Source organism: Adiantum capillus-veneris, chromosome 21 (assembly GCF_014529385.1).
Source record: "Adiantum capillus-veneris isolate H3 chromosome 21, ASM1452938v2, whole genome shotgun sequence".
NCBI classification, from domain to species: Eukaryota; Viridiplantae; Streptophyta; class Polypodiopsida; order Polypodiales; family Pteridaceae; genus Adiantum; species Adiantum capillus-veneris.
Window position 1 is genome coordinate 141,782,901 of NC_140951.1, and position 14,668 is coordinate 141,797,568.

At 44.0% G+C, this 14,668-nt stretch overlaps 1 protein-coding gene across 5 annotated transcripts in view; it reads left to right on the top strand.

Annotated features, from left to right (window-relative positions):
- The first annotated feature begins 3,364 nt into the window (after nt 1-3,364).
- The window catches only part of LOC147431849 (uncharacterized), a 65,490-nt gene continuing 54,186 nt past the window's right edge, over nt 3,365-14,668 (top strand). For 2 of the 5 annotated variants that reach the window (XM_086494320.1, XM_086494319.1), the window contains exon 1: nt 3,365-3,664. In XM_086494320.1, the coding sequence (XP_086350446.1) occupies nt 3,538-3,664 (127 nt within the window). In that variant the 5' untranslated portion in view covers nt 3,365-3,537. The remainder of the gene's footprint in view (nt 3,665-14,668) is intronic. The other 3 variants (XM_086494315.1, XM_086494314.1, XM_086494316.1) reach the window with 3 other exon arrangements.

Consider the following 14,668-nt stretch of genomic DNA (forward strand, 5'->3'; position numbering starts at 1 on the left):
TTACGGAACGTTCCACATCTCACATATTATTAATAATGTTTCATTTAGAATTGATTTGCCTTTTGACTAGCACAAACACAATGCATTTCACATCACTTCATTGAGACCATCTCATCTTGTCTATATGAGACCATTTAACAAACCCCTACCATCTCATCCTGTCTATATGAGCCACCATTACTTCATTGAGACCATTTAACAAACCCCTACCATCTCATCCTGTCTATATGAGCCACCATTACTTGTTTACCAATAAGAAAGGCTTGCCTCTTGCACTATAGGAAATCATGAAACCATCGTTTAAAATAGATATCTATTTACAATAGATATTTAAAGGCCACCCTAAAGAAAATGCCCTTTGGATGCCTAAAAATTCTTTTGAGATTTTTCAAGCCCTCTCTCCACATTTCATCATTCGTGAATCATTGGCCAATTGATTTTCTCATATGAGCAACTAAGGACAATTACTAACACTAGTGGGAGGGATGTTATGATTTTTTCTACCCTCTCAGAGTGATTGACTTGGATGCCTAGAAAATAAATATGCTGATGTGAATTAGCATCATCATGTAGATAGGGATAGCCGGACTTGTTTATACTTGCTTGTTATTCTTGTGGTTAGTGGTTTAACTAATGCATGGGTGAATGCATTGTACATTAGAGTTGGAGGAGGTTTGTGAAATAGTCTTGCATTAGTTGTCATCATGGCCGCCACCCAATCAATTAGTTATTACATAGCTTAGCTTAATATAAGTTAGTCTACAAATAATGCTAATGGGAAGCACCTTTTGTAATTTGCTTCTAAAATTGGCATGTTACTATAATAAACATATCAAACCTAAGTGCAAAGCGACCCGTGGAGTGCACTTTGGGGGACTAAGATTAGATCATTGTGGTGGTGCAGATTCCTTCTTCCCCTCTCTACTCTATGTGTTTATGCTATTGATACTTTTTTCTTAGGTAGAGCTCTTTACTTATGTTGTTGACGAATGATTTTAACACTTTACTTTGGTATACTTCCTAAAGCGCAAGGATGAGGCTTTTGCAATTTTCAAGAATTAGTGTACACTTGTGAGAAGGAGTCTAGAAAAGATTTGAGGATTATTTGTGTGGACAAGGGTGGGGAGTTTACCTCCAATGCTTTTATTTGCTTTTGTGTGGACCATGGCATCAAGGAGAGCTTGCGAATATTGGATCGCCCTCATAGGATGGAGTTGTGGAGCAAAGAATAGGATTGTGGTGGAGATGGTGCAAACAATGCTCAAGCATAGAGAGCTACCAAAGATCTTATGAACGGAGGCAGTGCAACAACAATTTATACTCTCAATCAATCTTCTAGGTTTCCTTCATTGACTTTGTTTGAGGCTTACTTTGATAGAAAGCCTAACGCCTCCAATTTTCTCACTTTTGGGAGCAATGCCTACGTCCATGTTCCCAAGAAGCAATGAAAGAAGTTTTATTCCAAGTCAAATGAAAGATTTTCGTTGGCTACAATACTTTTTCCAAGGGAAATTGACTTTATGATCTAGAGTAAAAGGAGATTGTGGTTAGCCGAGACGTGGTCTTCGACGAGCATATATCTTCAAAGGGGACTTCAGCTCCCAAGTCTTCAATTATTGCCAATTTTGCCTCCTCTTTGCAATCTGGATGACCTTTCCTCTCCCTTGGTTGGTGAAACTTCTTCTTGGCTCCTGTCCCTCGCGCTCCAAAAAGTGATGCACGATCTCATGATGATGTAATGAATGATGGTTCTCACCATGGTGCACATGATGATGAGGAGACATTGGTACGTCCAATTTTGGAGTTTGGAGTCAAACTAGTCAAGTTATTGAAGTGGCTATTGGAGACATTGGGAGATGCTTCTACATCAGACTTTCCACCGAGTTGGCATGATGCTGGTACTATGAGACGGTCTCGATGACTCTTTATGGCCTAAAACAATCTCCTTGAGTGTGGTACTAGAAAATTGATTCTTTCTTCCTATGTCGTTCCTTTTGGCATTCTTCTATAGACCTATACTTATGAATTTTCAAAGACGGAGGATTGGTGACACTTGTTATCATGTATGTGGATGACCTTGTGATTAAAAATAGCCACGATTCACATATTTGTAGTACCATGGATGTAAGAAATGTGGAATACAATAAGGATCTAGTAGCAAGGAGAGTAGAGAGAGATACGATGCAAAGTAGATTAGTGGCAAATCAAAAACTTTAGATTAGCGCACTATTACAAAGTGATGGCGTCATCAACCCATGCGCTCTCAAGGTAGAGCTTAGATGGCGATTTAGACAACTAGAGCAAGTAGGAATACAAGGGACTAACAATCCTTCAATAAGGATGTGTTGTGTGCGTCAAGTGTGCACACCATTCTACCGAATTACTCATGAGAAAGCCTCCTTATATAGATGTAAGGGAGCCTCTAAAGCCCATGTGTAGCCGCCCTTAGATAGCCAAGTCCAAGTAGGACTCTTCCATGAGCCCATGTGTAGCCGCTTTTGGGTAGACAAATCCTCTTAGAACTAAACCATCGGCCAAGGAAATCCGGCCACCGACCACCGGACGGCCATTTTTCGATTGTTTTCCGTCCGGCCAAGATATTCAGGCGAAAGGAATATTTTGACAAAGTTGACCCGAAATTTGCTCTATACCATTCACGATCACAAATAGAGATCTTATCAAAGTGAAAAGCTGGTATCCACCAAATATATGTGCACCATTGGGCCTTGTAAACTGTGCAACATGTATTGTGGTGGCAAAACTAAGAGAGGTGGGCATTGCAAGTAAACCAACAATGGAGACCTTGGCAAAGGAGTTTAAGATGAAAAGTATTGGCTTGCTTTTTTGCTTTCTTAGATTGGATATATGGTAGACAGAGTGGGGCATCTTTCTCTCTAAGCACCGCTATGTCCAAGAGTTGTTGGAAGCATTTGGTACGATCTCCAATGGATCCCAATGAGAAATTATCCTTGTACGACCCCTTAGAAGTAGCTTATGTTACAAAGTATCATAAGCTGGTTAGTTCTCTTGGTTGGTTGCTAAACACCCATTGTGGCATCAATTTCTTGGTGGGACTTAGCACTTTATTTATGCAGAGGCATGCCATCTTACATTTCGAGTAGACTCTTTGGATCTTGTGGTGTTTGAAATAGCAAGTGGGAAAAGATGGGTCGCGCCTCTGATGGATTTTTGCATTGCAGCTTTTCAAGTTTTTGATTGGTCAAAATTTTCCTACAAATTAGGTGGTAGCAGTATCGCCTAAACAACAACTTATAACCTACTCTTTTCAAAGTGCTAGCACAACTCTAGGAGGGGTTCGAAAATCAAAGAAATGTTCCCCTAATATCTAAATTCAATATTTTGCACTCTCACTACCACTGTAGGAGCTAAAGTCGGCTATGTATATACAGATAGCATCACTCCAACTTCGCAGGACCCAGCTATAAACTGTTGCTAAAAGGCCGGCCAACCGTGTGTGTGCAGAACGGGGAGAAGAATGACACCTTGAGAGAGCTGCGGACTCTGTGGCTTGCTTCAATGGAGCCCCTCCCCTGTCTTTCTCCCACCTTTACCCCATTCCGGTGGTCCCCTGCAACAAAGCTTCAACACATGACCCCAAGTGTTGTATGCGTTCGTCCTCATCGAACATCTGTTGCCCTCTCTGGTTGGTTCCACCTCAACTCTAGCATCAAGTTTCTCTGTGTCTTGCAAACGGGCAACTCGTGCAAGTATGCTTGGGGGAAGGTATGAGCTGATATATTAAGCAATCCAATACAAAAGTGGTTTGCTTCCTCACAAGCAAGATTAGCAGGATGTAAACTTTCAGTGTATGATGAGGGATGATGCAAATGTAAATTCCCTATGTATGATCTGCTTCATTGGGTATAGTACATATGATTACATTGAAAAACTGCCTATCCACAAGGCTTCACTACTTGTTTGTGATATAGAATTCAATGTGGAATGCATTGGTTCGCCTTTTTGTGTGTAATTCCAGGTGGAGTTTAGTTGCTCTTCGCCTGCCTTTTCCTCTGCGACTGTCTTTTTTTGAGTTTGAGTAGGTGTTAAGGTACTTGGCATTTGGGAGGACTCTGGCCTACACATAAGTTGCAAATGTTCAGTCAAAATGGAGTTCTCTTTCTGATTATGCTTCTTTCCAATTTGAATTGTGGCATTGGCTTGTGGTATGTGGAGTTAGAAGGAAAAAAGGATTTAGCTTCCTTCATCCTAGCGTACCATAATTTTTGCTAGAGATCCATGAAGAAGGCCGCCTTGAATCAAGAAGTGCAGTGTGCAGCGACACTTCTTCCCTCGGTTATATATCTCAAGTGTCATGAGGTGACCTATATTGCACCAAATTATAAGGGATAGTAGGTGACAATGTATATAAAATCCTATTTTTTTGGTGCAAGATGGTATGCTCAAGTCTGGATGTGTAGACCTCTTCATATGTGATTGTTCATCTGAAGGCGAATAGGAGTCATTGTAGTGAACATCCACCTCATAGCATGCCATCAGTCATGCTATGGAATAATAGTACATACCTCACGCAAGTCCACAACCATTTTTATACAACTGAGCAAGATGGGCCAAAAATCGACTTTCGAGGTGGTAAGCAGATCCAACAAGCGTGTTCATTTTGACAATGACCTAGATTTTTCTTTGCCTTCAGAGAGTTATGCCAATTCGTCTTCCTCTAGTTCTAGAGAGGATGAGAAAAAGCGGAGAAAAACGCAGAAAAGTAAGAAAAACAGATTTTTTAAAAAGTCTAGAAGGCACGGGAAACCATCTAGCACTTCAGAGGAGGAGAGCTCGTCCTCTTCTGACCGTTCAGACAGTGAGGAAAGGAACAAGAAGACCAAGGAGTTCAAGGATAGGTGTCAAGGAGTCAAGTTTGACATGTTTTCAGGCTACCAGGACACCCATCGAGCTCATGAATTCATACAACAATTTGACATCACCTTCATAGGAGGTCATTTCTTGGAATGCTCCAAGGTACGAAGGGCGGCATCTTATTTGAAAGGAAACGCACAGACATGGTGGTCTACTCTGTTGTTGCATAGAGAAGCACCTAAGAAGTGGATAAAATTCAAGAGAGTTATGACTTCTACCTGCATAACGGAAGAATATGAAAAAGATGTCATCACAGCTTGGCATCATCTGAGAATGAATAAGGAAGACACTTTGGATGACTATTGCCAGAGGTTTTGGGATACCTATTTGCTAGTGTCCTCATTTTGGAGGATCACTTTGAAGGACCAGATTGAGCGGTTCTACTATAGACTACCAATATAGATTCGACGGTTTTGTCTGTGAAATAAGTTTGACTCCATTCAGAGACTTACGGGGAAGGTTCTGGTATGCATGCCGGCTCATTGACCTATCCTACGGACAAGCTAGTGTCCACCGTCTTCCAACGAAAAGAAAGAACAAAGGGAACTGGATGATAGTTCATTGGAGAATTCTGATGAAGCAAGAGAATAAATTGATAGTTTATCAGAGAGTTCAGAAGAAGCAAGGGAATCACTTAATAGTTCATTATAGAATTCTGACGATTTAGATTGAGGTGCTAGTGGACAGGGGAGGCATGCAGGGCTACCGATAGGTCCCAAGGCACAAGAAAGGCAAGCTAGGTCCACCAGATTATTTGATCAAGGGCATTTCTTTTAGCTCTCGATGCAAAGTGCATGGGGGAAGTGAACCTCGCAGATTCTCTTTAATTTTCAATTTATTTTGAAGCTTTTGGATTATTAGCAATGTCTATCCAAAAGTTACCGGTGAATCAATTGGTTGAATCTCGTGTGGCGCGGGCTGCACAAGAGGGGGGCCACTCCACTCCTTTGTCATAAATTGCTTAGATTGAATAAAGTCACTAATTTCTCCTCGAGATGTTAGGGATACTAACAAGCTGATAGTATTTTGCGAAATGGCACCATGAAAATATGTACATTGATTTAGAAATTTCCTCGAATTGAACGTGCTCTTTCATGTGTGTATTGTCAGAGTATGTGTTGAAACGATGAAATGTCTGCAACATTTTATCTGATGAATGATTTAAACTTAGTGCATCTAAACATCCGTTAGAGATCAGCGAGATCTGGATGTGATGGCTAAGGGAATGTGATTCTAGCGCATCAAGATTTCTATCTGGATGAGATGACTAGATACTATTGTGAGTGCATCAAGAGTTCCGGACGGATGAGATGGTTGCATACGGTTCTGGGGGCATTAAGAATTTTGGACATGATGAGATGGCTAGATCAAATGGGTGTGATTTTGTGATTGTATACTCTGGGAATGTATAGTCTTGTAGGGATGGTCATGGGTATGGTTTGCTTGAAATGTGAAAAGAAAGGATATGAATCTAAAAATAACAATGAGATTTAGTAGATCAAGACATCTGTGAAAAGATTAACGCAGTCTAGATGTGATTGCTAAATGGTTACAATGATCATGATTTGTATCTGAGACCCTCGACGGAAACCTGATCTGATCAGTGAGACTGACGTCTTTGTAGAAGTGTTGGATTTGTGGAGTCTGGTGTCCGAGTATATAGAGTCAGTGTCTATTGAGGAAAGTTTCCGTCCTTTGGTTTGTGCAGGCACAATCGAGCGCGATCACAATTCTTTCAGGAGGGAGGAATGTCACAAGTTGGGGACGTGGCGTGCCCAACTCAAGACCAAGTTAAGAGTTAAAAACAAGAACTGCTGAAGTTGTGGCTGAGGGGCCTAAAAAGGGGTTAGGATTTTAAAAACCTAACCCACCAACTTAAAGAACTTGAAGAACACGAGCCGAGGGGCCTAAACCCTAAAAGACAAAAGCGTAAGGGCTACTGGAGATTTTTGCCATTTCCGTTGAATTGCCACATCATACATGGCATTGCTATACCAAAAATCCCGAAAATTGCACTGGCTGATGCTGAGCTTTTGGCACCATGCTTTTGGGAGCAGAGCTTTTAGAGTTTGGGCCTCTGCTTTTGGCAAACCTTGAAGTTTGACAGGCATAAGGCACCAGGACTTTTACAACCTTTACTCATATCCTCCCGCCCCTGGGAAAGCATTGCTATGGATTTCAACTTTTATCTTCCCAGGACCCAAGGTGGGCATGATGGGATTTGGAGAGTCATTGACAGATTTAGCGAGAAGGCCACTTTATTCCGGTAAAGAAGACAATTAAGCCCGATCATTTGGCGAAACTGTTTGTCTCACAAATTTTCCGATTACATGGCATGCTTGAGTCCATTGCTTCGGAGAGAGATCCCCAGTTTATTAGTTTGTTTTGGAGGGCAATCTGGGAGAACATTGGCACACGGTTGCAGTTCTTGTCCTCGTTCCACCCGCAGACAGATAGACACTTTGAGATAGCCATTTAAGTGGTTTTGGATTTGTTGAAGTCTTATATTTCGGTTCAAAAGACTCAATGGGAAAAGTATTTGCCCTTGGTGGAGGTCCCACCATTTTTGAGCACCGAAGACAAGATTTTTGAAGCGGAGGAAAAGCAAGAAAAGTAGATTTTTGAAAAAGTCTAGACGGCACGGAAGGCCATCTAGCAATTTAGAGGAGGAGAGCTCGTCCTTTCATGATAGTGACCAGATGAGCAAGAACACCAAGGAGTTGAAGGAAGGGAGTTAGGCTGTCAGGTTTGAGACATTTTCAGGCTACTAGGACACCCAGAGTTTGTACAAGAGTTTGACGTCGCCTTCTCTGGAGGTCGATTCACAGAACAATCCTTGGTGCGAAGGGCAGCTGTCACGAGGACGTGGCAACTGCTAACCTTAGTTGTTGGTTTCTTTCCCTTGATTTTTGTTCAATTTTTGGGACCCTCTTTTTGAAGTTGCAAATGGTCGGACACTGTATGGCCAGTGTGAAACGGCCAAGAGTTTCACCCGCAGACGGGAAGGCCTCGTCGCCACGAGCTGCTCGGGTCGATCGGCACTGGAATCCAAGTAGTAAAAGTATGTCTAGGTTCTACTCAAAGTTTGAAGAGAAGATCACCCGATAACTGGGCTACATTGCATTTTTGGATGTGGTCCCAATATGGTGATAGATGGTCAAATGACCAATGGAAGTGTCTAGGAAGCATCTCCTAAAGTTTAGAAAATTGCTATTTTGGGCCATGAAATCTGTTGCGTCATTAGCTCCGGAATGACAAGAGGAACATTTTATTACTCTGCCGCTAATTGGGTCAACTGAGCAACCGGTTGAGATATTTTTAGACCGAAAGGTGCAAAACAAGAAAACTATGCATGAGTGCCGTTTGGCACATTTTTGGGCTCTTTCCAGCTTGAGAGAGAGAGAGAGAGAGAGAGAGAGAGAGAGAGAGAGAGAGAGGCGTTGAAATTAAACGTGGGGCTGCATTTTCATCCGTATGGTGGATTGTTGCAGGTACCAAAGCTACTGTGTGCTTGCCTACCCTCTATGTACAACGAAGTGCAAGAACTGAAGCCTTGCACAACATTCACTTCTCTCTCTCTCTCTCTCTCTCTCTCTCTCTCTCTCTCTCTCTCTCTCTTTCTCTCCCCCCTTCCCCTCTGTGCAGTTATGTGATGCCCCACGAGAGGGCTCTTCATTTGACCTATGTACAGTTGTGTGGGCTCATGCGCGATTGCCGAGGCAAGAGCCTCTTGCACAAGTACTGGATTAGCTAGTTGCCAATCCCCTGTAGGTACATGTGAATTAGGAGAGATTTCACGCGAGAAATCTCGTCCGATTCAAAGGGCAAGTAGCGCTATAGGTGCGGAGCTCAAGGACTTGCTACGGATGCGACTGTCTTGCGAATCAGAGCCCAAAACAGGGAAATAGAGCCTACTGTGTATTTTTGCAGGTTTAGAGTTTCGGCCCTAAACGGTCCCTAATATCCCCAAGAGGTCCGGGGATGCGAGGGGACCGCTGTGCAGGTGATCTGGCGCATTTTCAGGGCAGAAAACAGAGAATTCAGCGTGCTGCCGATTCTGACCAGGTTTTGCAAAGTGTCCGTATGCATCGGGAAAGTCACTTTTTGAGTGGGGATATTGTCTGTGAAGCTTCTTAGTATGGTTATGTTGCCGAAATCAAGCCAGAACAGGTAATTTTCAGCTTGGATTATGCGGGGCAGCTAGTAGGAAATCGTAGGTTTTATTCCCTCTCTGACTACAATAAAGAAATACCGAAAGGGGCGCTAGTCTTTGGGGCCAACAGGTGTCGGCATATGCTTGGTAGCGCTCAAGCTTCCAAGCTGTGTGAGTTGAAGTGTCAATTTTGGTTACAGGTTTTATTTGCAAGTTTCTGTGTGTTTTAAAGTTTTAAGTAAAGTTTCGGGTGAAGCCAAAGTCTATTGCCCTACGGGCCGGTTTCATGGATCCGTCGTCGGGACAGAATCACTTTTTCCTCAAGAAGTGAGCCTCTGTTGGTTTTGGTGAAGATAGAGTACATGAACGCGGGATTACACTATGGCCGACAAAGGGAAAGGCATTATGGAAGAGGGTTCCTCTTCGCAGGACAGGCCGGCAATTTCTACAGTGTTATGAGGTTGGCGAGCTCTCGTTCACGGCCACGTCTGTCTATACCTCTTGTTGATGTGAATGCTCCACCAGTGCAGCTCCTTATGACTAGGCAACTTGAAGATGATGCGTTCATTTGGTTCTCACTGTGAATGTGTTTTCTCGACTGGTGCAGAACCCAAGGTTTATGGAGTTTTTGCAAGCGCCACCAGTGCCACAGCAGACAAGGCAACTCACACAGCTAGTAGAGCCCAATGAGGCTCAAGCCGAGGTACTTCATGCGTCCTAGCAGGATAGGGAGTACTCGCACGTTGCGGAGTCAGGGGCTCCAAGATAGGTTCCTTTCGTCCATGAACATGTGGTTAGGACACCAATTTCACAAGTTTTACCAATTCAGCCCACCACCTTTTAGAGTCCACATGTTGCATTAAATGGATAGGGAACTAGTTTCCAGGCAATGCATTAGGTTTTTCCACCACCCACGGTACATCCCGGGTATTTCGGGGGTGGATCAGTGTTTCAGAGCATGGCTGGTTATGTGTTTGGAAACCGGCAATATTTGCCTGGAACAGTGTTTGGGGGTATGCAAGGCATGATGCCAAACCCCATGTATGGTAATATCGGCATGCAGCAAAGCTTTCATAGCAATCAAGGCGAGTTTGGGGTGCCATAGGGCAAATTTGGCATGGCTGGTTTTTCTGGACAGCAGCCAGATATGGCACTTACGACGCAAAATGTCAATGGCGAAGGAATGCCGATGATCCCTACTACAGTGCACATGTTGCAGACAATTCCTTATGACAATTTGGGGGCACTGGAAAAGGCGAAAGCTTACAAAGAAGGTGGTGCAACTGTAAAGTTTAGCAAAGGCTCTTACTTTCCTCCAACACCTTGATACAGCTTATGCAGGAGGGAATTTTAGAGAGGCCAAGGTCAAAAAAGCTGCCACTTTCTTGAAAGACAATGCGCTTACATGGTGGACGACATTGTTGATGCAAGGGCAGGCACCCGCCACATGGGTATATATAAGGTGCAGCGGAATGAATGTTTGAACTTTGCTCAAGATGAGTGCTCCAAACTGTGCTCAAGGTTTCTTTTGTTCTTATGGAAGGGAGAGCCTTCCGTTCTTAATGAGAGAGTGCAATGAACACAAACAAAGTGAATGGACATTGTGTGTGAAAGTATATGAGACTGAGAGATAGAGAAGAGAATACGACACCATAGACGTTGTAAAACCCTCCTCTGAAGGTCCCACTCTCTATGGCGAGAGCGGTTCACTTATGATCGCACAAATCTCGACAATGCTTTGACTGGCCGATGATGTCGACGAAGATGAGGACGACGATGAGACGGGCTGAAAACTGAAACTGCTAAGGGCTGAAATCTGCAAATTCTTTATCTGCTGAATTCTGACTCTATGTTGATAACGATGGCGATGACGACGATGCAACGACGACGCGTTGAAAACGTAGATGCTGAAATCTGCGGTGTCTAAGGGCTGAAAACTGAAAACGCTGGTGCTTCTGTTGATTCCGTCACGGAGGAACTGCAAAACGCTAGGTGCTCTGCTGTGCCAAAAACGCTAGGGCTGAAATTGGTCCTGCTCTGTCGGCGGTGGTTCTGCAAATGCAAAACGCTAGGCTGATCTGTTGTGTCGTGATGACGCCGGGGCTGATCTGCTATGCACAGAACGCCAAGGCTGATCTGATGCAAAAACGCTAGGTCCTCAGATGGCTGAAAACGCTAGGGCTACTGCGGGTGTTGGTCTTGCTGAGAAGTTGCCTGTTGAGCAAGGTGCTCCTGCTGCCTCTTTTGCCAGAAAGTGCTAGCGCTAGGTTTTTATTTATATAAACTTAGCAAAATTGCCCTACCTACTTTCCAACAAAAGTCGCTTAAAAATAATAAGTGAAAAATGTCAAAAATAGGGAAAATAGGCCTATGTATTGTAAAAATGCTACTGATGGGATCTGATTGGAATCTGATGGTCATGCTGTGTGCAACAAGAGGATATGTATCTAATCTAAGTGTCTGGACATGCACGGTCTGCAAAGAGACTCACAAAAGTGCCAGATCACTTCCTATTCTAGACTGACTTGACTGAACTGAACCCTGGTCATGTTGTAGCTTGTCCACGGACACATAGGGTTGGATGTGTCACGTGACATCTCCTCCTTTTCAAAGTGAGGGACTGGTACCAAACTGTATGGCGTCGAGGGAGATCGCCAATAGCATCCGGAATCCTGGAAGGGACTCTTCACCGGCCCACTCTAATGTGTGGGTCGTGCGGTACTTGAACTTCATAAAGGTTTGCAACGCTTGCTTCTTTGGGCTGCGCCGAAAGCGACACAAAGTCATCGGAGACTGCTTCAATGCTTCCACTTTGTCTATGGACGTAAGTCCACCTTCTTCAAGAATCTCCAAGGCTGAAAATTCGTGAAACCACTTCCAACACAAAAACATGAACATATCCATTCCATGTAAAGTGACTGGAAAAAATCTCGTCTTCCTAAAAGACTGTGCATGCATGTAGATGAACCAATAGACGGAGTGCCAAACCGTTCACCATACACACGCAAACAATGAGATCGAATCCCTCTCTTTTGATCTAAAGCAATCAATTGTGGCAATTCACAACGGAAATGCCTATGCTTGGTGCTCATACTTTCATGTGCTCTTTCTACAACTGTGTCGTGCCAAGGAAGAGACATGGAATGTGACTTCCTTGAATGCATACTTTTCAGCTTTTCATGAACAATCCGCATACATTCGTGCTCATTCATGAGTGAAACGTGCTAAACGACAACATGTCATGCCTAGGAAAAGGGATCACATAAAGACGCTGACGAAAATACAGGAAACGATCACAAATGAAACACTCGTACAATGCGTGGTGACGAATCATTCGAACACATAGTACTTCGTGTAAGGGTTCTTTGGACCTAGGCTCGAGAGCCAAGACCGGTTCTTCCTGAGGGGGTTCTTGGGACTTAGGCTTGAGAGCCAAGATCGGTTCTTCGTGATTGATTGAACTGCAATGAGGTTAGCTTCACTAGAGAAAGTATCAACTAACACATCATCCTTGTGAGCAATCACATCATCTTCATGCAAATCATCAAGCTTGTGAGAAATCACATCTTAATCATCATGCAAATCATCATGCTTGTCATTGTCATCCAAATCATCATGCTTGTCATTATCATTCAGATCATCATGCTCATCATTATCATTCAAATCATCATGCTTATCATTATGCAAATCCCGTGTGTCATGCTTTGGAGAAGTAGAGACTGAGAGAGTCTCCTTTTCCTGATTCTGTTGCATCTGTGCCTGCACTTGAGAAAAGAGTCGCAACATCTCTTTCATGTGTCGGGCGCTCTGTTCGGCCGCCAAGCGCGCTTGCTCATGCTCACGCTCCAAGTCGGCCTTTCTTTCTGCTTTTCTTTTTGCCTTTCTTACTTTGTTCTCGCAATCCAATTGGGCTTGCCTTTCTTTGTGCTCGCGATCAAATTCTGCTTGTCTTTCTTTGGCTTCCAAGCGCGCTTGCTCGTGCTCACGCGCTATGGCTGCCATTCTTTCTTCGTATTCACGATCTGCGGCTTCCATTCTTTCTTCTCGTTCTAACTTCCTTGCTTCGCGTTCTGACTTTCTTTCCATGAACAATTGCTCCAACTCCTCCATAGGAGTTAGTGCAATCCTTGGGGTGGATGGGGAAGGGGGAGGGTCCGAAAAACCTCCTGGTGGGGAAAATTCTTCTTCGCCTCTCTCATGCTCATCACCTCGAAGCGAAGTATCCATTCCGCTTTGAGTGATGACCATCCACTGAAGTCTTGGGTTCTTGTGGTCTTGGGTTCTTAAGTTCATGAGGAACTTGGATTCTTGGGGGTCTTGGTTCTTGGGTGATTGAGGGTCTTGAGGTTCTTGAGTCTTGAGGTTCTTGCGGTTCTTTCTTCGCTTGCAATGTGTGTTAGAGAAGGATCTTCTCTTCACCCGAGTTCTACTCTTTTCCGCGGGCGCACCCCTTTGCGGCCTTGCGTTCACACCAAGGTTGCTTTTTCCCACCTCACGTCGATTTGCCGGCCGCTAAGTGCACGGTCCGCTCTCAATGAGTGAAAAGAGGCACAAGGGGAGGTTGGACAAGCCCTTCTTTCTTGGGATTCCTGTCACTCTTCAAAAAAACACGATTAGTAATCGACACGCCCAAGCGAACTTGGGTTCGTGCGACCTCAACAAGCAAATTTTTTTTTGTGTGGTTCTTGTGGTTCTTTCCTTGAGTGATACAGAACACTACCAAAGCTCTGATACCAATGTAAGGTGCAACGTAATGGATGTTTGAACTTTGCTCAAGATGAGTGCTCCGAATTGTGCTCAAGGTTCCTTTTGTTCTTATGGAAGGGAGAGCCTTCCGTTCTTAATGAGAGAGTGCAGTGAACACAAACAAAGTGAATGGACACTGTGCGTGAAAGTGTATGAGACTGAGAGATAGAGAAGAGAATACGACACCAGAGATGTTGTAAAACCCTCCTCCGAAGGCCCCACTCTCTATGGCGAGAGCGGTCTACTTATGATTGCACAAATCTCTACAAATGCTTGGACTTGCCGATGATGTCGACAACGATGAGGACGACGACGAGACGGGCTGAAAACTGAAACTGCGAAGGGCTGAAATCTGCAAATTCTTTATCTACTGAATTCTGACTCTATGTCGATGACGATGGCGATGACGTTGCAACGACGACGCGCTAAAAACGCAGATGCTGAAATTTGTGTTTCCCGGCTGAAATTGTAAATTTCGCTGGATCTGACCGTGCGGCGAGGATCTGCTGCGGGAAGGTGAGATCTGCGAGGTTCGGGACTTGATCTGTGGTGTCTAAGGGCTGAAAACTGAAAACGTTGGTGCTTCTGCTAATTCCGTCGTGGAGGAACTGCAAAACACTAGGTGCTCTGCTGTCCCAAAAACGTTAGGGCTGAAATTGGTCCTGCTGTCGCCGGTGGTTCTGCAAATGCAAAACGCTAGGCTGATCTGCTCTATTTCACTAAGTCTTTCTGTGAGACAACGCTTAGATCGTTATGCCTTTCGTGTGGGTTGGAACATACCCAACGATAATTTCAAGTTTTCATTGGCAGATATTAACGACTTCCCTTTTGGGATGTCTATTGACCTGTCGTAATGACGCCGGGGCTGATTTGCTA